The 25,608-nt window shown below is 54.4% G+C and overlaps 1 protein-coding gene across 1 annotated transcript; it reads right to left on the bottom strand.

The window, feature by feature from the left end:
• Positions 1–3,486: 3,486 nt before the first annotated feature.
• LOC138716874 (acrosin-like) lies at positions 3,487–5,984 on the bottom strand. Its single transcript, XM_069850046.1, has 5 exons — positions 5,914–5,984; positions 5,211–5,402; positions 4,695–4,960; positions 4,227–4,372; positions 3,487–3,840 (listed from the first exon to the last, which is right to left on the bottom strand). The coding sequence occupies exons 1-5, from the start codon at positions 5,982–5,984 to the stop codon at positions 3,487–3,489; spliced, it is 1,029 nt and encodes a 342-aa protein (XP_069706147.1).
• Between the last annotated feature and the right edge of the window lie 19,624 nt (positions 5,985–25,608).

Here is a 25,608-nt window from a genome sequence, read left to right as displayed (position 1 = left end):
AAAATTCAAAAGATTCATTACGAATTACTGAGTGGATGTTTTGCCACACTAACCCCAAAAACATAGTCACTAAATTTGAAACGATTACAATGATAATTACCGAGAGGAAAAAAAAAAAAAAAGGAGGGGGGAGAATCAGGAGAGACACTGCTAAATAGATTGATGAAGGTGCAATATGTAATGAATTTTTTGCAATTAGCAGGAGATGATCAAATTGTGCTAAAGTTGAAGCATGTACAAACCATGTCGTCCAAATCAGAGCAAGTATAAGACAATGTGAAAGTGCTATTGAAAAACAGTTATTATGGGCAGTGGGCAGGTCTGTATAAGCTACTAACATGGGGACGAGGTTATGTTTGTGTTTTAACAGATAAAGGACCAGTTTGGGCACCTGCGAGGTGGATGAAGCCCACGTTGCTGCGTGACAACTGTTAAGCCCCAGCCACGAAAACAGTCAACAAGTATGAGGAGGACGTTAACATTATGGATGCTCTTAATCCTATGGGTGGTAGTTAAAGGATGTCCCTGGGTGTTGGATTCTCGACAGAATGGGTGGATAACAAGATGGGTATGAGAACTCTTGGTCAAAGGAGGAATGTTGTTTTATTGGTGTTGATTGCTTTGACAATTATCCTGTGTGTTACAGTGTCTACAACGTCAAGTCGATAATATGTTTCACCTGAACGCTTTAGTCATCAAAAAACAAAAAGGGGGAATTGTTGGAACATTTTACACAGAACAAGGCCTGGATGCTGTGAGATTGTTTAATACTGAACAACTCTAACAAGGCCTTGAAACAGAGAGCCGAAAGATAAACAGGGGCCAGTTGGGAGGAATGTAGTGGCTACTTCTGTGGGAACAAGCACCGGCTGAAAGAAAAACAATTGAAGAGAACTGTCAACGTATTTAAGTTCAGTATAACTTGGTTTCTTAGCATGTGCAGTAGTTTAGCCAATAATAGATTAGTAATAGCCTTATGGACAGCTACCTTTAACCAATAATACACTGTAGATACCCTCGTGGGCACCCAGTTGTGTAACCGAAAAGGGTTTATAAAGAAACAGCTAAGCTCAATAAAGTGAACACTTGCTGATCACATTGATCTCTGCGTTTTGATTCCATGCTCCCGTCAACAGCCCCAACTCAGGCGTAGGATGTTGCCCTTGGCCTTGTTGAAGCTCATGAACCCCCCATCTCTCTCTGCCCTCGTCCCTCCCCTCTCTCTCTGGCCTCCTCCCACTCCAGCTTCGCCCTGGTCCCCCCTCTCTGCCCTCCTTTCCTCCCCTCATCGTCATTCCACCCCTTCTGCCGTCATCCCCCTTCTCCTCTTGCCTCCCACCCGTTGCATCTTGCCCCTCTCTCTCTCTCTCCCCCTCTGCCCTCACCTCACTCCCTCTGCTACCCTCTTTCCCCTCTCGTGACCCCCAGCTTCATGTCTCCCCTCTCTCGCTTCTTTTCTCCGACCCCCCCATCTGCCTTCATCCCACCCCACTTTCCCACGACCCCTGTGCTGCTTTCACCCCCCTTTGTGCCCACGGCTGCCCTCCTGGCTGCCTTCATCCCCACCCTCTCCCTTCACCATCCCCTCTCTCTGCCCTCGTCCCCCTGACACCGAAAATACTGACGAATAAACCCTCTAGGACCTGTTTTGGGTTTTTTTAATCAGGGCAGGCGATCCCCATCAGTCGCGTTCAGTGAGAGAAATGCTGGTTACAGAATATATTTCCCACTTACATGCCTACATATCAATTTTCCTCGAAATCTTGTTCATATTCTATTACTTTCCAAGGATTCGTTTTAATGTTGTTCTGAATTTCACAACAGCGCAATCTCTTGTTAATTCGGAGCTGACTCCAGCTCTCTGTCTCCGCTTGAGATAGGGGAAAAACTGCAAATAGAGCTGATTAGAGGAAAAACCACGTCTGTTCAGCACGGAACATGCTTCACTCAAGACAGAACCGTGCCTGGAAAACCACTATTTGATAAAACATGTTGTAAACCACCAAAATCCTTATCCATCCTCTCACCTCCTTCCCTTTTCTCTTGCTTCATCTCATCCCTTTGCCTCATCACCCCTTTCTTTCTCTTTGTCCCCCCTGACCGGCCGCTTCCAGACGCGCTCCGGGATCTACCCCGGCATCTTCTACCCGGACTCGCGGGGCGGGTTGCCGCTGGCAGAGGACTTCAGGAAAGCATTTGACACAGTTTCTCCCAGCGTTCTGCTTCAGAAACTGTCCCCTCTGGCCTGGAGAGGAGAACGAGCTCCTGGGTGGAAAACTGGTTGGCTGGAGGGCCCAGAGAGTGGTGGGAGATGGAGTTAACTCCAGCTGGAGGCCAGTGACAAGTGGTGTCCCCAGGGCTCCGTGCTGGGTCCAGCCCTGTTCAATGTCTTTATCAATGACCTGGATGAAGGCATCGAGCGCACCCTTAGCAAGTCTGGAGATGACACTAAGCTGGGTGGAATCTGGATCTGCTGGAGGGTCGGGAGGCTCCAAAGGGATCTGAACAGGCTGGATCCATGGGCTGAGACCAACGGGATGAGGGTTAACGAGGCCAAATGGCGGGTCCTGCCCTTGGGGCACAACAACCCTGGGCAGCTCCAGCCTAGGAGAAGCCTGGCTGGAAAGTGCCTGGAGGAGAAGGACCTGGGGGGGTTGGTTGAACAGGAGGCAGCAGGGGCCCAGGGGGCCAAGAAGGCCAAGGGCATCTTGGCTTGGATCAGAGCCGGCGTGGCCAGCAGGGCCAGGGAGGTTCTTCTCCCTCTGGCCTCGGCCCTGGGGAGACCGCTCCTCGAATCCTGGGGTCAGTGCTGGGTCCCTCCCCACCAGAAAGCTGTTGAGGCTCTAGAGCGAGTGCAGAGAAGAGCAACGAAGCTGGTGAAGGGGCTGGAGAACAATTAAAGTGGAATCCTGTAAATCACAGAATCATGGAATAGTTTGGGTGGGAAGGGACCTCAAAACCCACCCAGTTCCAACCTTCCTGCCGTGGGCAGGGACACCTCCCACTGGATCAGAGTGCTCAAAGCTCCATCCAACCTGGCCTTCATTGGGGTCATTGACGTCCCTTCCAACCCAAACCGTCCTGTGATTCTCTGAAGACCTCCAGCCCCTGGAACCACCATTCCCTTCTTCTCTCCCTCTTGTCCAAGCAGGCACGGGGTCACCCTTTGGAGTGAGTCTTTCCCTTCATGCCCTTCTCACCTTGTGCAGCGACCACGATGGAGACCTTGCCTCGCCCAGGAGACAGAATGAGGCTGAAGCAGAGTTTGCTGTGAAAACTATTTATTGCTATACAGAGAACAGACTAGAAACAACATCCTAACAAAACACAACCAGCCATCGTAGGCTTGGATGGGGAGCTTGAGGTGGGAGGGCAGGACCAAGCAGGTCTGGGACCTCAAGGCTGCCTGTGGAGCAGCAGCCAACGGCCCAGCACAACGTGGTGGTGGCATCATTCAGCCTGCCCTGCATCCTCTTCCCCCTGTTCTCAGGTCCTTCGACCTGTCAGGACCTGCAGGAGCTCCATCACCTTAGTGAAGAAGTCCACCAGCTTGTTGACTGGAATCGGGCAGGCGCTGAAAGCGCTCGGCTCCGTCGCTGGGGTTATCTCCACAGGGTTTGTCGTGGTTGGAAAGTGGCTCCAAGTGCGTTCCGATGCAGCTGCCGCTCGAGCCGAGTAGCGCTTCATCACCCCCAGGATCCAGTCGCGGAAATGCTGCGTGGCGGTGTAGACCCCGGGACGATGGGCTCGGGCACAGCCTGTCCCAAAGCTGGTCACCCCCACCAGCCAGAAGTGGTCAGTAGAGGGATCTTGGCAGACCAGAGGACCCCCGCTGTCCCCCTGCAGAGAAGAAAAGAGGATTCAGAGGGTGCTGGGGGCTCCGTAAGCCCCAGGGATCTGCTACTGCTCTCTGCCAGCAGCTGCCAGAGCTGTGTTCCCTGCCCAGAAAGATTCTCCTAGAGTGCTGGAGCCAACGGAACGTGGTTGGGGAGGTGTTTGTGGGACTCTCGGGCAGGTTCTCTCCTGGCTGTGGGGCAGAGGGATGTTCCAGGGTTGGTCCCTGCATGCTGAGAACATGGGATGAGCTTTTTTGCAGAGTCACAGTGCTGTGGGACAACTGGACGCTGAGCATGGAGCAGCAGCTGGAGATGAGGAGGAGACCCCCGGAGCGATGGGGACCCTGCGGTGGGAGGGGGACTTGCTAGGGGCTGGGATCACCCTCCTACCTGGCAGGTGTCGATGCCGCCCTGCGCGTAGCCCGCACACAGGTTGTGGGGGTGGACGGCGCCCCTGTACCACCCGCTGCTGTTACAGACTTGGGTGTCGATGAGGTGGACGCGGGCCTCCTGCAGCACCGGCAGTGCTCCAGAAGCTGTGGGGACAAGACAGGAATGAACCCCCAGCACATGCCACCAGTTCTCCTCCTCTCTTCCCCAGGGCTTGGCTTTGCATCGGCAGCAGCATCGCTGTGGTGTTCCCCTTCCACCCTGCTCTGGTTGGCAGCTCATTCCCACCTCCCCAGACGCAGATCATAGAATCACCAGGTTGCAAAAGACCCAGTGGATCATCGAGTCCAACCATTCCCATCAACACTAAACCATGTCCCTCAACATATCGTCCACCCGTCCCTTAACCTCCTCCAGGGGAGGGGACTCCACCACCTCCCAGGATACAAATACGTCTGGGGAACTCACATCTGGCCGTGGTGACCCCCCAGCCGCTGACGTAGCAGCTTCTCAGCTGCCAGAGCTGCAGGGAGAAGTCGGGGACGCAGGCGAGCTGCACGTAGAGGCTGCACTGGAAGGGCTCGTAGAGCTCCATCAGGGCGATGTCGTTCCTCTGAGTGATGTTGTAATAGTCTTCGTGGATGATGATCCGCCTGACATAGCGCACTTGTTCCTCGGGACCCGGGCGAGTCAACGAGGTGGTTCCGGCCACCACGCGCCATGCTGGGACGTGCCTGGAAGGTGGATGGAGAGAGAAGTGAGAGGGAGAGGAGCCACGCGCTGCAGCTTCCCTGCCTCGTGCTTCCCAAGTGGGAGAGGAGAGCATCTAGGGAGGGTGCGACTGCCCCAAGACGCCCGGAGGAGAAGAATCATGGAGATGGAGGCATCGGGAATGCAGTGACACAAGCCCAGCCTTTTTCTGGATGCAGAAAAAGGGCGTCTGCCAGGGTTTGAGGGATCTCCCTGTCCCCTGCTCCTCCTTACTGGGTATTGACGAAGCAGTGGGCGGCTGTCAGCACCCACTGGGGGTGGATGATGGTCCCTCCGCACACGGGAGCCAAGTGTGTCTTGAACACTTGCTGGACACTCACGATCCAAGGCCAGGAACCCAGCTGTGCATTTTTGCCTCCAACCACTCGCCCGGTGCCGTAAGCCAAGGGACGGAGTCCACAGGTCCTGTGGAAACCAGAAACTCGTTACTGTCCTGCTTGAGACTTGGGGCTGAAGGGCAGGCACCTTCCCTCCCCAGCCGGCATCGCTGTGTGGAGCACGGAGCCAAGGAACCCTGTGGGGCACCCAGGTGTCCACCTCTGTCTCTGCTTTAGCTCTTAGGGAGCCCTTAGCAGCCTGGGAAATGTAGAAGAATGTCAGGAACCACATGGGGTTGGAGAAGGAACCACATGGAGTTAGAGAAGGAACCACATGAAGCTGGAGAAGGAACGATATGGGACTGGAGAAGGAACCACATGGAGCTGGAGAAGGAACCATATGGGATTGGAGAAGGAACTACATGGAGTTGGAGAAAGAACAACATGGAGCTGGAGAGGGAACCACATGGAGGTGGAGAAGGAACAACATGGGGTTGGAGAAGGAACCACATGGGGTTGGTGAAGCTGTTGGGAAGCGAGCATCCTCCAGTGAAGCCCAGCAGCATTGACCAATCTCCCTCCCAGCCTGTTCCACTCACTCGCAGGTGTCCCAGGAGCCCTGTGCTGGCCAGAACAAGGCCAGGAGGATGAGGATTAATGGAACCTTCATGGTGCCAGCAACACGAGCGAGATGAAGATCTGAGAGCTGGTGTCCAGCAGAGCACCAGCCGACACGCTGCCTGTAGCGCCGACGCCGCCCGCAGAGCCCGTGGCCCCAAGCTGATGTCACAGAGCAGCTGCTTCTGGGGGCTGGGTCCGGGGAACTCGGGGCTGGGGGGGGACATGGGGTGTTCCAAGTGGGAGGGGAGGCAGGAGGTGGGGTTGGACACCCCAAAATCCCCTACAAAACACTCTGCTGGGGTGGTGTGTGTGGTTCCGAGCTCTGCCTGCCCAGAGCCAGCAGGGAAACCCCAAGGGTGGCAGCACAGGCTCTCTGGGAAGGGCACAGAATCGTTGAGGTTGGGAAAGAACTCGAAGATCATCCAGTTCAACCATCCACACAACACCAGCTGTGCCTACTAAGCCACGTCCCAATGTGTCACCCCAACACGTTTTCCTAACGCCTCCAGGGATGGAGAATCCACCGCACCCTCTGCCAGGGCTTCATTGCTCTTTCAGTAAAGAATTTTTTCCTAGTATCCATCTAAGGCTCCTCTGGCACAACCTGAGTCCCTTCCCTCTTGTTCTGTTGCTTGTCCCTGGGGAGAACACAACAACTCGCCTCAGCACAACCTCCTTTCTGGGAGCTGCAGAGAGCGATGAGGTCTCCTCTTAAGCCTCCTCTTCTCCAGACTAAACAGCCCCAGGTCCCTCAGCCGCTCCCAGAACCCCTGTTCTCCAGCCCCTTCCCCAGCTCCGTTTCCTTCTCCGGACAAACTCCAGCCCCTCAAGGTCTTTCTTAGAGCGAGGAGCCCAAACCTGAACCCAGGATTTGAGGTGCAGCCTCCCCAGCACTGAGCCAAGAGGACAATCCCTTCCCTGCTCCCCCTGGCCGCACCACGGCTGGTCCAAGCCAGGAGGCTATTGGCCTTTTTGGCCACCTGGGCCCCTGCTGGTTCCTGTTCTGCTGCTGCCGACCAGCACCCCAGGTCCTTTTCCTCCGCTTTTCCCCACGCCCGGAGCGTTCCCTGGGGTTGTTGTGCCCAACACCCTGTGCCACTCACTCGCAGGTCTCCCACGATGCCTGCGCCGGCTGGCACAGGGCCAGCAGGAGGAAGGCGAGGAGCATCTTCATGGTGCCAGCGACACGAGGGAGATGAAGATCCGAGAGCTGGTGTCCAGCAGAGCACCAGCCCACACGTTGCCCGTAGCGCCCACGCCGCCCGCAGAGCCCGTGGCCCCAAGCTGATGTCACAGAGCGGCTGCTTCTGGGCGCTGGGTCTGGGGAACTCGGGGCTGGGGGGGGACATGGGGTGTTCCAAGTGGGAGGGGAGGCAGGAGGTGGGGTTGGACACCCCAAAATCCCCTACAAAATGCTCTGAGGGGTGGTGTGTGTGGGTAGCCTGGGATCAGGCACCAGCACCTGGCTCTGAGCTCTCCTGCTGCATCCAAAGAGCATGGCCAGCAGGGAGGGAGGGGATTCTGCCCCTCTATTTCTCTCTGGTGAGGCCTCAGCTGCAGGGTTGGGTCCACTTCTGGAATCCTGTCCAGAAGAAGCAGATGGAGCTATTGGAACGAGTCCAGAGGAGGCTCCAAGGATGATGCGAGGGCTGCAGAACCTCCTGTACGATGACAGGCTGAGAGAGTTGGGGTTTTTCAGCCTGGAGAAGAGAAGGCTCCAAGGAGACCTTAGAGAGACCTTCCAGTACCTGAAGGGGCTCCAAGAAAGCTGGGGAGGGACTGTTCACAAAGGCTTTTGGGGATAGGACGAGGGGCAGTGGGGATAAACTGGAGAGGGGCAGAGTTAGACCGGACATGAGGAGGAATTCCATAGGGAATGGCTGGGTTTGCAGTCCACCACACAACAGCCTCAGCAGGGGCCGTGCTGGATAGGGGATCCCGGAATGGTGCAGGCTGGGAAAGCCTTTCGGTTCATACCATGGAATCACAGAATGATCATCCAGTTCCAACCCCCCTGCCATGGGCAGGGATGCCTCCCACTGGATCAGGCTGCTCGGTTGCTCAAAGCTGGATCTGGTTGCTCAAACTTCAAACAGCCTTGAGGGGGGAAATTGCAAACTCTAAACTAGATAAAAAGAGACCTCTGTAGGTTACAAAATGCATCAGAGACTGCTTCTATCCAACGGTGACTGGGAGGTTGCTATAAGGTCTCCCCGGAGCCTTCTCTTCTGCAGGCTGAACCACCCCAACTCTCTCAGCCTGTCCTCACATGGGAGATGCTCCTGCTCTCGGATCATCTTTGTAGCCTCCTCTGGGCCTGTTCCAACAGCTCCATCTCCTTCTCCTGCTGAGGGTTCCAGCCCTGGCCCCAACCCTCCAGCTGAGGTCTCCCAGAGAAGAGCAGAGGGGAAAATCCCCTCCCTCCCTGCTGGCCACGTTCTCTGGATGCAGCCCAGCAGGTTTCTGGGCTGGGAGCGCACCTTGTGGCTCCTGTGGAGCTTCTCCTCCCCCATCACCCCAAGTCCTTCTCCTCAGGGCTGCTCCCAATCTCCTCATTCCCCAGTCTGGATTGAAAATGCAGATTGCCCCGTGTTGGAACATTTTACACAGAACAAGGCCTGGATGCTGTGAGATTGTTTAATACTGAACAACTCTAACAAGGCCTTGAAACAGAGAGCCGAAAGATAAACAGGGGCCAGTTGGGAGGAATGTAGTGGCTACTTCTGTGGGAACCAGCACGGGCTGAAAGAAAAACAATTGAAGACAACTGTCAACATAGTTAAGTTCAGTAGAACTTGGTTTCTTAGCATGTGCAGTAGTTTAGCCAATAATAGATTAGTAATAGCCTTATGGACAGCTACCTTTAACCAATAATACACTGTAGATACCCTCGTGGGCACCCAGTTGCGTAACCGAAAAGGGTTTATAAAGAAACAGCTAAGCTCAATAAAGTGAACACTCGCTGATCACATTGATCTCTGTGTTTAGTTCCATGCTCCTGTCAACGAGTGGCACCCGAACAGGGACCCTCAGATTGCTTGCCGAAGTTGCTCTGAACGACTGAAGATGCGGTAGAGGGTGGAAGGACCGGCCGAAAACTTTCCGGCACTGACCCGGTGCTGAAGATTTTTCCGGCACTGCTGAAGATTTTCCAGCACTGCTGATGATTTTCCGGCATTGCTGATGGCTTTTCCGGCATTTCCGGCATCCTCCACACTATCCTCTCCAAGAGGGTCCGATAGACACCGACAAGGAGCCCGATCCCCCCCCTCACTGTCCCTCAGACCAACGGGCACAAGCCAGGGGGGAGGCACAGTAGCAGGGAGAAGTTGAAAGATTGCAAGCTTTGATCTGTGTGCGGCACGGCAGTCAGCGCTGGGAACTAATTAGTGATGAAGCGATAAAGGAGATTCCAAAAACTGTAAATAGAGAACCAAGCCGCCCGGCCAAGGGCCGCTCCCCCACCCCCCCCACCCCTCCAGCTCCCGCAGAACGGGCCTCTGCCCTGGGCTGAGGGGGGAGCCGCTCACCACCACTGCCGCCGCGAAACCCAGACAGTTTCAGCGTTACAGAAGGGCCTGTTAATAGATACAAGAAGAAATGGCTCAATTAAACAACGTTGGTAGCAGTTCAAGAATTAAGACAGTTCTAAACACTTATAAAGATACTGGATGTTGGAAAGTTGAAACAGGCATGACCTTTCTATGGTGTTTAGAGATACATCAAAGGCTGTGCTCGACAAGCAGGTAGACAACTGAGCAGTTACAGAAGCCTTAATTTTGCAATCTGTGACAAAAAATCCTAATGATGAATGTAGAAAGATGTGGTGCAGTCTGCAAACTCCTACAACAAGAGGTGGGATCACTTACCTATCAAGCACAGCTGGTAGCTGCTGCCCTGACTGTAATCTGGGACAGAAATACGTTTTGTTAGAGACGCGGCAAGGAGAGACATTTTAAAAGAGACTGCCACACGCACCGCCAGGAGAGAGGGCCTAAAATCTGCCCTCGGTGTGGAAAGCACAAACATTTTACCAGTTGGTGTAAATCAAAATGGGATAAGAACGGGACAGTATTGTCAGAAAACCAGGAGCAAATCATGGTTCAGAGGCACGTACCAACACAGACGCCTCCGCAGCGAGCAGCAGCTCTCACCTCAGAGCAAGCAGCAGCTCTCACCTCAGAGCAAGAACCAGAGGCAGCACCGAGATAGACGTGATCAGCACCATCGCAGTAGTGCTGCAATCGTCTGCACATCACACAATAGCATGGAACGTAAAAGGACCATTGGAGGGTGGCTTTCCTAACTTGTAATTAGAATGATTATCAATAATTTGGTTGGGATTAGGCATATGGGGAGACAGAGGCTGTTGTTCAGCTGACCAGTCCGCAATTCTATCAATACAGAAAATAAAAAAGAAAACAAAACCAAAAAAAACCAACCCCCCAAAAAAATTCTACCATAAGTGAAATATTTGTTAGACAATCGATATAAGCCTTATTAGATAATGCATCTACGTATTTTAAGTGTTGCATGTTCCCGGTACCGTGTGTAGTTTAAATATCCGTAGCATGGAAAAATTGTGGATCCACTAGTGATAACCAACATTGTATGAATGTGTTTGGCTAGCTGAGAAATGAGTGGTCGCGTGTGTGTGTGTTTGAAGTGCTTCAAACGTTTGTAAGACTTAGAAATTAGTTTTGATTAATCTTAGAAATACATCTCTGGGACCTTTCAATCTCAAATGTCCACTAAGCCGGCAAACAGGTAGATTTACCTGGGGATCTTTGGAATGAAAGGCTTCAGAAGGAAAAGTTTTAAAATACCTAGCAAAACACGCAGCTGTATGTGTGTGAGTGCCCCCGCCACCCCCCACCCTCCCGCCCTTCTCCTTCTTTTCTAAGTTTTCTTTTCTTTCAGCTTTGAAGAAGACCAGAGGAGTTCATGGTGTTATCTCTCTAGGGGAATGCCGATTTGTAAGAACACTCTGCATTCCAATGTCCCTCATCAGCAACTGCTGGGTCCTAGTGCAGACAACCTTTAGGGATAATTGAGGCAATGAGAGAGGAAAATTCAAAAGATTCATTACGAATTACTGAGTGGATGTTTTGCCACACTAACCCCAAAAACATAGTCACTAAATTTGAAATGATTACAATGATAATTACCGAGAGGAAAAAAAAAAAAAAAGGAGGGGGGAGAATCAGGAGAGACACTGCTAAATAGATTGATGAAGGTGCAATATGTAATGAAGTTTTTGCAATTAGCAGGAGATGATCAAATTGTGCTAAAGTTGAAGCATGTACAAACCATGTCGTCCAAATCAGAGCAAGTATAAGACAATGTGAAAGTGCTATTGAAAAACAGTTATTATGGGCAGTGGGCAGGTCTGTATAAGCTACTAACATGGGGACGAGGTTATGTTTGTGTTTTAACAGATAAAGGACCAGTTTGGGCACCTGCGAGGTGGATGAAGCCCACGTTGCTGCGTGACAACTGTTAAGCCCCAGCCACGAAAACAGTCAACAAGTATGAGGAGGACGTTAACATTATGGATGCTCTTAATCCTATGGGTGGTAGTTAAAGGATGTCCCTGGGTGTTGGATTCTCGACAGAATGGGTGGATAACAAGATGGGTATGAGAACTCTTGGTCAAAGGAGGAATGTTGTTTTATTGGTGTTGATTGCTTTGACAATTATCCTGTGTGTTACAGTGTCTACAACGTCAAGTCGATAATATGTTTCACCTGAACGCTTTAGTCATCAAAAAACAAAAAGGGGGAATTGTTGGAACATTTTACACAGAACAAGGCCTGGATGCTGTGAGATTGTTTAATACTGAACAACTCTAACAAGGCCTTGAAACAGAGAGCCGAAAGATAAACAGGGGCCAGTTGGGAGGAATGTAGTGGCTACTTCTGTGGGAACAAGCACCGGCTGAAAGAAAAACAATTGAAGAGAACTGTCAACGTATTTAAGTTCAGTAGAACTTGGTTTCTTAGCATGTGCAGTAGTTTAGCCAATAATAGATTAGTAATAGCCTTATGGACAGCTACCTTTAACCAATAATACACTGTAGATACCCTCGTGGGCACCCAGTTGTGTAACCGAAAAGGGTTTATAAAGAAACAGCTAAGCTCAATAAAGTGAACACTTGCTGATCACATTGATCTCTGCGTTTTGATTCCATGCTCCCGTCAACAGCCCCAACTCAGGCGTAGGATGTTGCCCTTGGCCTTGTTGAAGCTCATGAACCCCCCATCTCTCTCTGGCCTCGTCCCTCCCCTCTCTCTCTGGCCTCCTCCCACTCCAGCTTCGCCCTGGTCCCCCCTCTCTGCCCTCCTTTCCTCCCCTCATCCTCATTCCACCCCTTCTGCCGTCATCCCCCTTCTCCTCTTGCCTCCCACCCGTTGCATCTTGCCCCTCTCTCTCTCTCTCCCCCTCTGCCCTCACCTCACTCCCTCTGCTACCCTCTTTCCCCTCTCGTGCCCCCCCAGCTTCATGTCTCCCCTCTCTCGCTTCTTTCCCCGACCCCCCCATCTGCCTTCATCCCACCCCACTTTCCCACGACCCCTGTGCTGCTTTCACCCCCCTTTGTGCCCACGGCTGCCCTCCTGGCTGCCTTCATCCCCACCCTCTCCCTTCACCATCCCCTCTCTCTGCCCTCGTCCCCCTGACACCGAAAATACTGACGAATAAACCCTCTAGGACCTGTTTTGGTTTTTTTTAATCAGGGCAGGCGATCCCCATCAGTCGCGTTCAGTGAGAGAAATGCTGGTTACAGAATATATTTCCCACTTACATGCCTACATATCAATTTTCCTCGAAATCTTGTTCATATTCTATTACTTTCCAAGGATTCGTTTTAATGTTGTTCTGAATTTCACAACAGCGCAATCTCTTGTTAATTCGGAGCTGACTCCAGCTCTCTGTCTCCGCTTGAGATAGGGGAAAAACTGCAAATAGAGCTGATTAGAGGAAAAACCACGTCTGTTCAGCACGGAACATGCTTCACTCAAGACAGAACCGTGCCTGGAAAAACACTATTTGATAAAACATGTTGTAAACCACCAAAATCCTTATCCATCCTCTCACCTCCTTCCCTTTTCTCTTGCTTCATCTCATCCCTTTGCCTCATCACCCCTTTCTTTCTCTTTGTCCCCCCTGACCGGCCGCTTCCAGACGCGCTCCGGGATCTACCCCGGCATCTTCTACCCGGACTCGCGGGGCGGGCTGCCGCTGGCAGAGGACTTCAGGAAAGCATTTGACACAGTTTCTCCCAGCGTTCTGCTTCAGAAACTGTCCCCTCTGGCCTGGAGAGGAGAACGAGCTCCTGGGTGGAAAACTGGTTGGCTGGAGGGCCCAGAGAGTGGTGGGAGATGGAGTTAACTCCAGCTGGAGGCCAGTGACAAGTGGTGTCCCCAGGGCTCCGTGCTGGGTCCAGCCCTGTTCAATGTCTTTATCAATGACCTGGATGAAGGCATCGAGCGCACCCTTAGCAAGTCTGGAGATGACACTAAGCTGGGTGGAATCTGGATCTGCTGGAGGATCAGGAGGCTCCAAAGGGATCTGAACAGGCTGGATCCATGGGCTGAGACCAACGGGATGAGGGTTAACGAGGCCAAATGGCGGGTCCTGCCCTTGGGGCACAACAACCCTGGGCAGATCCAGCCTAGGAGAAGCCTGGCTGGAAAGTGCCTGGAGGAGAAGGACCTGGGGGGGTTGGTTGAACAGGAGCCAGCAGGGGCCCAGGGGGCCAAGAAGGCCAAGGGCATCTTGGCTTGGATCAGAGCCAGCGTGGCCAGCAGGGCCAGGGAGGTTCTTCTCCCTCTGGCCTCGGCCCTGGGGAGACCGCTCCTCGAATCCTGGGGTCAGTGCTGGGTCCCTCCCCACCAGAAAGCTGTTGAGGCTCTAGAGCGAGTGCAGAGAAGAGCAACGAAGCTGGTGAAGGGGCTGGAGAACAATTAAAGTGGAATCCTGTAAATCACAGAATCATGGAATAGTTTGGGTGGGAAGGGACCTCAAAACCCACCCAGTTCCAACCTTCCTGCCGTGGGCAGGGACACCTCCCACTGGATCAGAGTGCTCAAAGCTCCATCCAACCTGGCCTTCATTGGGGTCATTGACGTCCCTTCCAACCCAAACCGTCCTGTGATTCTCTGAAGACCTCCAGCCCCTGGAACCACCATTCCCTTCTTCTCTCCCTCTTGTCCAAGCAGGCACGGGGTCACCCTTTGGAGTGAGTCTTTCCCTTCATGCCCTTCTCACCTTGTGCAGCGACCAGGATGGAGACCTTGCCTCGCCCAGGAGACAGAATGAGGCTGAAGCAGAGTTTGCTGTGAAAACTATTTATTGCTATACAGAGAACAGACTAGAAACAACATCCTAACAAAACACAACCAGCCATCGTAGGCTTGGATGGGGAGCTTGAGGTGGGAGGGCAGGACCAAGCAGGTCTGGGACCTCAAGGCTGCTTGTGGAGCAGCAGCCAACGGCCCAGCACAACGTGGTGGTGGCATCATTCAGCCTGCCCTGCATCCTCTTCCCCCTGTTCTCAGGTCCTTCGACCTGTCAGGACCTGCAGGAGCTCCTTCACCTTAGTGAAGAAGTCCACCAGCTTGTTGACTGGAATCGGGCAGGCGCTGAAAGCGCTCGGCTCCGTCGCTGGGGTTATCTCCGCAGGGTTTGTCGTGGTTGGAAAGTGGCTCCAAGTGCGTTCCGATGCAGCTGCCGCTGGAGCCGAGTAGCGCTTCATCACCCCCAGGATCCAGTCGCGGAAATGCTGCGTGGCGGTGTAGACCCCGGGACGATGGGCTCGGGCACAGCCTGTCCCAAAGCTGGTCACCCCCACCAGCCAGAAGTGGTCAGTAGAGGGATCTTGGCAGACCAGAGGACCCCCGCTGTCCCCCTGCGGAGAAGAAAAGAGGATTCAGAGGGTGCTGGGGGCTCCATAAGCCCCAGGGATCTGCTCCTGCTCTCTGCCAGCAGTTGCCAGAGCTGTGTTCCGTGCCCAGAATGGTTCTCCTAGAGTGCTGGAGCCAACGGAACGTGGTTGGGGAGGTGTTTGTGGGACTCTCAGGCAGGTTCTCTCCTGGCTGTGGGGCAGAGGGATGTTCCAGGGTTGGTCCCTGCATGCTGAGAACATGGGATGAGCTTTTTTGCAGAGTCACAGTGCTGTGGGACAACTGGACGCTGAGCATGGAGCAGCAGCTGGAGATGAGGAGGAGACCCCCGGAGCGATGGGGACCCCGCGGTGGGAGGGGGACTTGCTAGGGGCTGGGATGACCCTCCTACCTGGCAGGTGTCGATGCCGCCCTGCGCGTAGCCCGCACACAGGTTGTGGGGGTGGACGGCGCCCCTGTACCACCCGCTGCTGTTACAGACTTGGGTGTCGATGAGGTGGACGCGGGCCTCCTGCAGCACCGGCAGTGCTCCAGAAGCTGTGGGGACAAGACAGGAATGAACCCCCAGCAGATGCCACCAGTTCTCCTCCTCTCTTCCCCAGGGCTTGGCTTTGCATCGGCAGCGGCATCGCTGTGGTGTTCCCCTTCCACCCTGCTCTGGTTGGCAGCTCATTCCCACCTCCCCAGACGCAGATCATAGAATCACCAGGTTGCAAAAGACCCAGTGGATCATCGAGTCCAACCATTCCCATCAACACTAAACCATGTCCCTCAACATATCGTCCACCCGTCCCTTAACCTCCTCCAGGGGAGGGGACTCCACCACCTCCCAGGATACACATACGTCTGGGGAACTCACATCTGGCCGTGGTGACCCCCCAGCCGCTGACGTAGCAGCTTCTCAGCTGCCAGAGCTGCAGGGAGAAGTCGGGGACGCAGGCGAGCTGCACGTAGAGGCTGCACTGGAAGGGCTCGTAGAGCTCCATCAGGGCGATGTCGTTCCTCTGAGTGATGTTGTAATAGTCTTCGTGGATGATGATCCGCCTGACATAGCGCACTTGTTCCTCGGGACCCGGGCGAGTCAACGAGGTGGTTCCGGCCACCACGCGCCACGCTGGGACGTGCCTGGAAGGTGGATGGAGAGAGAAGTGAGAGGGAGAGGAGCCACGCGCTGCAGCTTCCCTGCCTCCTGCTTCCCAAGTGGGAGAGGAGAGCATCTAGGGAGGGTGCGACTGCCCCAAGACGCCCGGAGGAGAAGAATCATGGAGATGGAGGCATCGGGAATGCAGTGACACAAGCCCAGCCTTTTTCTGGATGCAGAAAAAGGGCGTCTGCCAGGGTTTGAGGGATCTCCCTGTCCCCTGCTCCTCCTTACTGGGTATTGACGAAGCAGTGGGCGGCTGTCAGCACCCACTGGGGGTGGATGATGGTCCCTCCGCACACGGGAGCCAAGTGTGTCTTGAACACTTGCTGGACACTCACGATCCAAGGCCAGGAACCCAGCTGTGCATTTTTGCCTCCAACCACTCGCCCGGTGCCGTAAGCCAAGGGACGGAGTCCACAGGTCCTGTGGAAACCAGAAACTCGTTACTGTCCTGCTTGAGACTTGGGGCTGAAGGGCAGGCACCTTCCCTCCCCAGCCGGCATCGCTGTGTGGAGCACGGAGCCAAGGAACCCTGTGGGGCACCCAGGTGTCCACCTCTGTCTCTGCTTTAGCTCTTAGGGAGCCCTTAGCAGCCTGGGAAATGTAGAAGAATGTCAGGAACCACATGGGGTTGGAGAAGGAACCACATGGAGTTAGAGAAGGAACCACATGAAGCTGGAGAAGGAACGATATGGGACTGGAGAAGGAACCACATGGAGCTGGAGAAGGAACCATATGGGATTGGAGAAGGAACTACATGGAGTTGGAGAAAGAACAACATGGAGCTGGAGAGGGAACCACATGGAGGTGGAGAAGGAACAACATGGGGTTGGAGAAGGAACCACATGGGGTTGGTGAAGCTGTTGGGAAGCGAGCATCCTCCAGTGAAGCCCAGCAGCATTGACCAATCTCCCTCCCAGCCTGTTCCACTCACTCGCAGGTGTCCCAGGAGCCCTGTGCTGGCCAGAACAAGGCCAGGAGGATGAGGATTAATGGAACCTTCATGGTGCCAGCAACACGAGGGAGATGAAGATCTGAGAGCTGGTGTCCAGCAGAGCACCAGCCGACACGCTGCCTGTAGCGCCGACGCCGCCCGCAGAGCCCGTGGCCCCAAGCTGATGTCACAGAGCAGCTGCTTCTGGGGGCTGGGTCCGGGGAACTCGGGGCTGGGGGGGGACATGGGGTGTTCCAAGCGGGAGGGGAGGCAGGAGGTGGGGTTGGACACCCCAAAATCCCCTACAAAACACTCTGCTGGGGTGGTGTGTGTGGTTCCGAGCTCTGCCTGCCCAGAGCCAGCAGGGAAACCCCAAGGGTGGCAGCACAGGCTCTCTGGGAAGGGCACAGAATCGTTGAGGTTGGGAAAGAACTCAAAGATCATCCAGTTCAACCATCCACACAACACCAGCTGTGCCTACTAAGCCACGTCCCAATGTGTCACCCCAACACGTTTTCCTAACGCCTCCAGGGATGGAGAATCCACCGCACCCTCTGCCAGGGCTTCATCGCTCTTTCAGTAAAGAATTTTTTCCTAGTATCCATCTAAGGCTCCTCTGGCACAACCTGAGTCCCTTCCCTCTTGTTCTGTTGCTTGTCCCTGGGGAGAACACAACAACTCGCCTCTCCACAACCTCCTTTCTGGGAGCTGCAGAGAGCGATGAGGTCTCCTCTTAAGCCTCCTCTTCTCCAGACTAAACAGCCCCAGGTCCCTCAGCCGCTCCCAGAAACCCTGTTCTCCAGCCCCTTCCCCAGCTCCGTTTCCTTCTCCGGACAAACTCCAGCCCCTCAAGGTCTTTCTTAGAGCGAGGAGCCCAAACCTGAACCCAGGATTTGAGGTGCAGCCTCCCCAGCACTGAGCCAAGAGGACAATCCCTTCCCTGCTCCCCCTGGCCGCACCACGGCTGGTCCAAGCCAGGAGGCTATTGGCCTTTTTGGCCACCTGGGCCCCTGCTGGTTCCTGTTCTGCTGCTGCCGACCAGCACCCCAGGTCCTTTTCCTCCGCTTTTCCCCACGCCCGGAGCGTTCCCTGGGGTTGTTGTGCCCAACACCCTGTGCCACTCACTCGCAGGTCTCCCACGATGCCTGCGCCGGCTGGCACAGGGCCAGCAGGAGGAAGGCGAGGAGCATCTTCATGGTGCCAGCGACACGAGGGAGATGAAGATCCGAGAGCTGGTGTCCAGCAGAGCACCAGCCCACACGTTGCCCGTAGCGCCCACGCCGCCCGCAGAGCCCGTGGCCACAAGCTGATGTCACAGAGCGACTGCTTCTGGGCGCTCGGTCTGGGGAACTCGGGGCTGGGGGGGGACATGGGGTGTTCCAAGCAGGAGGGGAGGCAGGAGGTGGGGTTGGACACCCCAAAATCCCCTACAAAATGCTCTGAGGGGTGGTGTGTGTGGGTAGCCTGGGATCAGGCACCAGCACCTGGCTCTGAGCTCTCCTGCTGCATCCAAAGAGCATGGCCAGCAGGGAGGGAGGGGATTCTGCCCCTCTATTTCTCTCTGGTGAGGCCTCAGCTGCAGGGTTGGGTCCACTTCTGGAATCCTGTCCAGAAGAAGCAGATGGAGCTATTGGAATGAGTCCAGAGGAGGCTCCAAGGATGATGCGAGGGCTGCAGAACGTCCTGTACAACGACAGGCTGAGAGAGTTGGGGTTGTTCAGCCTGGAGAAGAGAAGGCTCCAAGGAGACCTTAGAGAGACCTTCCAGTACCTGAAGGGGCTCCAAGAAAGCTGGGGAGGGACTGTTCACAAAGGCTTTTGTGGATAGGACGAGGGGCAATGGGGATAAACTGGAGAGGGGCAGAGTTAGACTGGACATGAGGAGGAATTCCATAGGGAATGGCTGGGTTTGCAGTCCACCACACAACAGCTCCATCTCCTTCTCCTGCTGAGGGTTCCAGCCCTGGCCCCAACCCTCCAGCTGAGGTCTCCCAGAGAAGAGCAGAGGGGACAATCCCCTCCCTCCCTGCTGGCCACGTTCTCTGGATGCAGCCCAGGAGGTTTCTGGGCTGGGAGCGCACGTTGTGGCTCCTGTGGAGCTTCTCCTCCCCCATCACCCCAAGTCCTTCTCCTCAGGGCTGCTCCCAATCTCCTCATTCCCCAGTCTGGATTGAAAATGCAGATTGCCCCGTGTTGGAACATTTTACACAGAACAAGGCCTGGATGCTGTGAGATTGTTTAATACTGAACAACTCTAACAAGGCCTTGAAACAGAGAGCCGAAAGATAAACAGGGGCCAGTTGGGAGGAATGTAGTGGCTACTTCTGTGGGAACCAGCACCGGCTGAAAGAAAAACAATTGAAGAGAACTGTCAACGTATTTAAGTTCAGTAGAACTTGGTTTCTTAGCATGTGCAGTAGTTTAGCCAATAATAGATTAGTAATAGCCTTATGGACAGCTACCTTTAACCAATAATACACTGTAGATACCCTGGTGGGCACCCAGTTGCGTAACCGAAAAGGGTTTATAAAGAAACAGCTAAGCTCAATAAAGTGAACACTCGCTGATCACATTGATCTCTGCGTTTTGATTCCATGCTCCCGTCAACAGCCCCAACTCAGGTGTAGGATGTTGCCCTTGGCCTTGTTGAAGCTCATGAACCCCCCATCTCTCTCTGGCCTCGTCCCCCCCACTCTCTCTGCCCTCGTCCCCCTCCAGCTTCGCCCTGGTCCCCCCTCTCTGCCCTCCTTTCCTCCCCTCATCCTCATTCCACCCCTTCTGCCGTCATCCCACTTCTCCTCTTGCCTCCCACCCGTTGCATCTCGCCCCTCTCTCTCTCTCTCCCCCTCTGCCCTCACCTCACTCCCTCTGCTACCCTCTTTCCCCTCTCGTGCCCCCCCAGCTTCATGTCTCCCCTCTCTCGCTTCATTCCCCGACCCCCCCATCTGTCTTCATCCCACCCCACTTTCCCACGACCCCTGTGCTGCTTTCACCCCCCTTTGTGCCCACGGCTGCCCTCCTGGCTGCCTTCATCCCCACCCTCTCCCTTCACCATCCCCTCTCTCTGCCCTCGTCCCCCTGACACCGAAAATACTGACGAATAAGCCCTCTAGGACCTGTTTTGGTTTTTTTTAATCAGGGCAGGCGATCCCCATCAGTCGCGTTCAGTGAGAGAAATGCTGGTTACAGAATATATTTCCCCCTTACATGCCTACATATCAATTTTCCTCAAAATCTTGTGCATATTCTATTACTTTCCAAGGATTCGTTTTGATGTTGTTCTGAATTTCACAACAGCGCAATCTCTTGTTAATTCGGAGCTGACTCCAGCTCTCTGTCTCCGCTTGAGATAGGGGAAAAACTGCAAATAGAGCTGATTAGAGGAAAAACCACGTCTGTTCAGCACGGAACATGCTTCACTCAAGACAGAACCGTGCCTGGAAAACCACTATTTGATAAAACATGTTGTAAACCACCAAAATCCTTATCCATCCTCTCACCTCCTTCCCTTTTCTCTTGCTTCATCTCATCCCTTTGCCTCATCACCCCTTTCTTTCTCTTTGTCCCCCCTGACCGGCCGCTTCCAGACGCGCTCCGGGATCTACCCCGGCATCTTCTACCCGGACTCGCGGGGCGGGCTGCCACTGGCAGAGGACTTCAGGAAAGCATTTGACACAGTTTCTCCCAGCGTTCTGCTTCAGAAACTGTCCCCTCTGGCCTGGAGAGGAGAACGAGCTCCTGGGTGGAAAACTGGTTGGCTGGAGGGCCCAGAGAGTGGTGGGAGATGGAGTTAACTCCAGCTGGAGGCCAGTGACAAGTGGTGTCCCCAGGGCTCCGTGCTGGGTCCAGCCCTGTTCAATGTCTTTATCAATGACCTGGATGAAGGCATCGAGCGCACCCTTAGCAAGTCTGGAGATGACACTAAGCTGGGTGGAATCTGGATCTGCTGGAGGATCAGGAGGCTCCAAAGGGATCTGAACAGGCTGGATCCATGGGCTGAGACCAACGGGATGAGGGTTAACGGGGCCAAATGGCGGGTCCTGTCCTTGGGGCACAACAACCCTGGGCAGATCCAGCCTAGGAGAAGCCTGGCTGGAAAGTGCCTGGAGGAGAAGGACCTGGGGGGGTTGGTTGAACAGGAGCCAGCAGGGGCCCAGGGGGCCAAGAAGGCCAAGGGCATCTTGGCTTGGATCAGAGCCAGCGTGGCCAGCAGGGCCAGGGAGGTTCTTCTCCCTCTGGCCTCGGCCCTGGGGAGACCGCTCCTCGAATCCTGGGGTCAGTGCTGGGTCCCTCCCCACCAGAAAGCTGTTGAGGCTCTAGAGCGAGTGCAGAGAAGAGCAACGAAGCTGGTGAAGGGGCTGGAGAACAATTAAAGTGGAATCCTGTAAATCACAGAATCATGGAATAGTTTGGGTGGGAAGGGACCTCAAAACCCACCCAGTTCCAACCTTCCTGCCGTGGGCAGGGACACCTCCCACTGGATCAGAGTGCTCAAAGCTCCATCCAACCTGGCCTTCATTGGGGTCATTGACGTCCCTTCCAACCCACACCGTCCTGTGATTCTCTGAAGACCTCCAGCCCCTGGAACCACCATTCCCTTCTTCTCTCCCTCTTGTCCAAGCAGGCACGGGGTCACCCTTTGGAGTGAGTCTTTCCCTTCATGCCCTTCTCACGAGTTTGCTGTGAAAAGCTCCTTTCTGGGAGCTGCAGAGAGCGATGAGGTCTCCTCTTAAGCCTCCTCTTCTCCAGACTAAACAGCCCCAGGTCCCTCAGCCGCTCCCAGAAACCCTGTTCTCCAGCCCCTTCCCCAGCTCCGTTTCCTTCTCCGGACAAACTCCAGCCCCTCAAGGTCTTTCTTAGAGCGAGGAGCCCAAACCTGAACCCAGGATTTGAGGTGCAGCCTCCCCAGCACTGAGCCAAGAGGACAATCCCTTCCCTGCTCCCCCTGGCCACACCACGGCTGGTCCAAGCCAGGAGGCTATTGGCCTTTTTGGCCACCTGGGCCCCTGCTGGTTCCTGTTCTGCTGCTGCCGACCAGCACCCCAGGTCCTTTTCCTCCGCTTTTCCCCACGCCCGGAGCGTTCCCTGGGGTTGTTGTGCCCAACACCCTGTGCCACTCACTCGCAGGTCTCCCACGATGCCTGCGCCGGCTGGCACAGGGCCAGCAGGAGGAAGGCGAGGAGCATCTTCATGGTGCCAGCGACACGAGGGAGATGAAGATCCGAGGGCTGGTGTCCAGCAGAGCACCAGCCCACACGTTGCCCGTAGCGCCCACGCCGCCCGCAGAGTCCGTGGCCCCAAGCTGATGTCACAGAGCGGCTGCTTCTGGGCGCTGGGTCTGGGGAACTCGGGGCTGGGGGGGGACATGGGGTGTTCCAAGTGGGAGGGGAGGCAGGAGGTGGGGTTGGACACCCCAAAATCCCCTACAAAATGCTCTGAGGGGTGGTGTGTGTGGGTAGCCTGGGATCAGGCACCAGCACCTGGCTCTGAGCTCTCCTGCTGCATCCAAAGAGCGGGGCCAGCAGGGAGGGAGGGGATTCTGCCCCTCTATTTCTCTCTGGTGAGGCCTCAGCTGGAGGGTTGGGTCCACTTCTGGAATCCTGTCCAGAAGAAGCAGATGGAGCTGTTGGAATGAGTCCAGAGGAGGCTCCAAGGATGATGCGAGGGCTGGAGAACCTCCTGTACGATGACAGGCTGAGAGAGTTGGGGTTGTTCAGCCTGGAGAAGAGAAGGCTTCAAGGAGATCTTAGAGAGACCTTCCAGTACCTGAAGGGGCTCCAAGAAAGCTGGGAAGGGACTGTTCACAGATGCTTTTGTGGATAGGACGAGGGGCAATGGGGATAAACTGGAGAGGGGCAGAGTTAGACTGGACATGAGGAGGAATTCCATAGGGAATGGCTGGGTTTGCAGTCCACCACACAACAGCCTCAGCAGGGGCCGTGCTGGATAGGGGATCCCGGAATGGTGCAGGCTGGGAAAGCCTTTCGGTTCATACCATGGAATCAAAGAATGGTTTGGGATGAAGGGACCTTAAAGATCATCCAGTTCCAACACCCCTGCCATGGGCAGGGACGCCTCCCACTGGATCAGGCTGCTTGGTTGCTCAAAGCTGGATCTGGTTGCTCAAACTTCAAACAGCCTTGAGGGGGGAAATTGCAAACTCTAAACTAGATAAAAAGAGACCTGTAGGTTACAAAATGCATCGGAGAGTGCTACTATCCAACAGTGACTGGGAGGTTGCTATAAGGTCTCCCCGGAACCTTCTCTTCTCCAGGCTGAACCACCCCAACTCTCTCAGCCTGTCCTCACATGGGAGGTGCTCCTGCTCTCGGATCATCTTTGTAGCCTCCTCTGGCCCCGTTCCAACATCTCCATCTCCTTCTCCTGCTGAGGGTTCCAGCCCTGGCCCCAACCCTCCAGCTGAGGTCTCCCCGAGAGGAGCAGAGGGGACAATCCCCTCCCTCCCTGCTGGCCACGTTCTCTGGATGCAGCCCAGGAGGATTCTGGGCTGGGAGCGCACGTTGTGGCTCCTGTGGAGCTTCTCGTCCCCCATCACCCCAAGTCCTTCTCCTCAGGGCTGCTCCCAATCTCCTCATTCCCCAGTCTGGATTGAAAATGCAGATTGCCCCGTGTTGGAACATTTTACACAGAACAAGGCCTGGATGCTGTGAGATTGTTTAATACTGAACATCTCTAACAAGGCCTTGAAACAGAGAGCCGAAAGATAAACAGGGGCCAGTTGGGAGGAATGTAGTGGCTACTTCTGTGGGAACAAGCACCGGCTGAAAGAAAAACAATTGAAGAGAACTGTCAACGTATTTAAGTTTAGTAGAACTTGGTTTCTTAGCATGTGCAGTAGTTTAGCCAATAATAGATTAGTAATAGCCTTATGGACAGCTACCTTTAACCAATAATACACTGTAGATACCCTGGTGGGCACCCAGTTGCGTAACCGAAAAGGGTTTATAAAGAAACAGCTAAGCTCAATAAAGTGAACACTCGCTGATCACATTGATCTCTGCGTTTTGGTTCCATGCTCCTGTCAACGAGTGGCGCCCGAACAGGGACCCTCAGATTGCTTGCCGAAGTTGCTCTGAACGACTGAAGACGCGGTAGAGGGTGGAAGGACCGGCCGAAAACTTTCCGGCACTGACCCGGTGCTGAAGATTTTTCCGGCACTGCTGAAGATTTTCCGGCACTACTGATGACTTTCCGGCATTGCTGATGGCTTTCCGGCATTGCTGAAGATTGGAGTAAGACGCGCGTCCAAATAAAGAAGACTCCGGAGTCAAAGATCCGCTACAGGCAAGTAGCGGCGGTCGCGGGAGGAATGGGTTCCACTCTTTTTAAAGATAATGAAGAGGCAGTGGTGAAAATCCTCCAAACTATCCTCTCCAAGAGGGTCCGATAGACACCGACAAGGAGCCCGATCCCCCCCCTCACTGTCCCTCAGACCAACGGGCTCAAGCCAGGGGGGAGGCACAGTAGCAGGGAGAAGCTGAAAGATTGCAAGCTTTGATCTGTGTGCGGCACGGCAGTCAGCGCTGGGAACTAATTAGTGATGAAGCGATAAAGGAGATTCTAAAAACTGTAAAAAGAGAACCAAGCCGCCCGGCCAAGGGCCGCTCCCCCACCCCCCCCACCCCTCCAGCTCCCGCAGAGCGGGCCTCTGCCCTGGGCTGAGGGGGGAGCCGCTCACCACCACCACTGCCGCCGCGAAACCCAGACAGTTTCAGCGTTACAGAAGGGCCTGTTAATAGATACAAGAAGAAATGGCTCAATTAAACAACGTTGGTAGCAGTTCAAGAATCAAGACAGTTATAAACACTTATAAAGATACTGGATGTTGGAAAGCTGAAACAGGCATGACCTTTCTGTGGTGTTTAGAGATACATCAAAGGGTGTGCTCCACAAGCAGGTAGACAACTGAGCAGTTACAGAAGCCTTAATTTTGCAATCTGTGACAAAAAATCCTAATGATGAATGTAGAAAGATGTGGTGCAGTCTGCAAACTCCTACAACAAGAGCTGGGATCACTTACCTATCAAGCACAGCTGGTAGCTGCTGCCCTGACTGTAATCTGGGACAGAAATACGTTTTGTTAGAGACACGGCAAGGAGAGACATTTTAAAAGAGACTGCCACACGCACCGCCAGGAGAGAGGGCCTAAAATCTGCCCTCGGTGTGGAAAGCGCAAACATTTTACCAGTTGGTGTAAATCAAAATGGGATAAGAACGGGACAGTATTGTCAGAAAACCAGGAGCAAAGCATGGTTCAGAGGCACGTACCAACACAGACGCCTCCGCAGCGAGCAGCAGCTCTCACCTCAGAGCAAGCAGCAGCTCTCACCTCAGAGCAAGAACCAGAGGCAGCACCGAGATAGACGTGATCAGCACCATCGCAGTAGTGCTGCAGTCGTCTGCACATCACACAATAGCATGGAACGTAAAAGGACCATTGGAGGGTGGCTTTACTAACTCGTAAACCTCCAATGGCATGAGGTTTAACAAGGCCAAATGCCGGGTCCTGCACTTGGGGCACAACAACCCTGGGCAGTGCTACAGACTAGGAGAAGTCTGTCTAGAAAGCTGCCTGGAGGAGAGGGACCTGGGGGTGTTGGTTGACAGTGACTGAACATGAGCCAGCAGTGGCCCAGGTGGCCAAGAAGGCCAATGGCATCTTGGCTTGGATC

The sequence above is a fragment of the Phaenicophaeus curvirostris genome, chromosome 1 (assembly GCF_032191515.1).
Source record: "Phaenicophaeus curvirostris isolate KB17595 chromosome 1, BPBGC_Pcur_1.0, whole genome shotgun sequence".
NCBI classification, from domain to species: domain Eukaryota; kingdom Metazoa; phylum Chordata; class Aves; order Cuculiformes; family Cuculidae; genus Phaenicophaeus; species Phaenicophaeus curvirostris.
The sequence above is the reverse complement of the archived record's forward strand: the minus strand, read 5'-3'. Positions and strand labels throughout refer to the sequence as shown.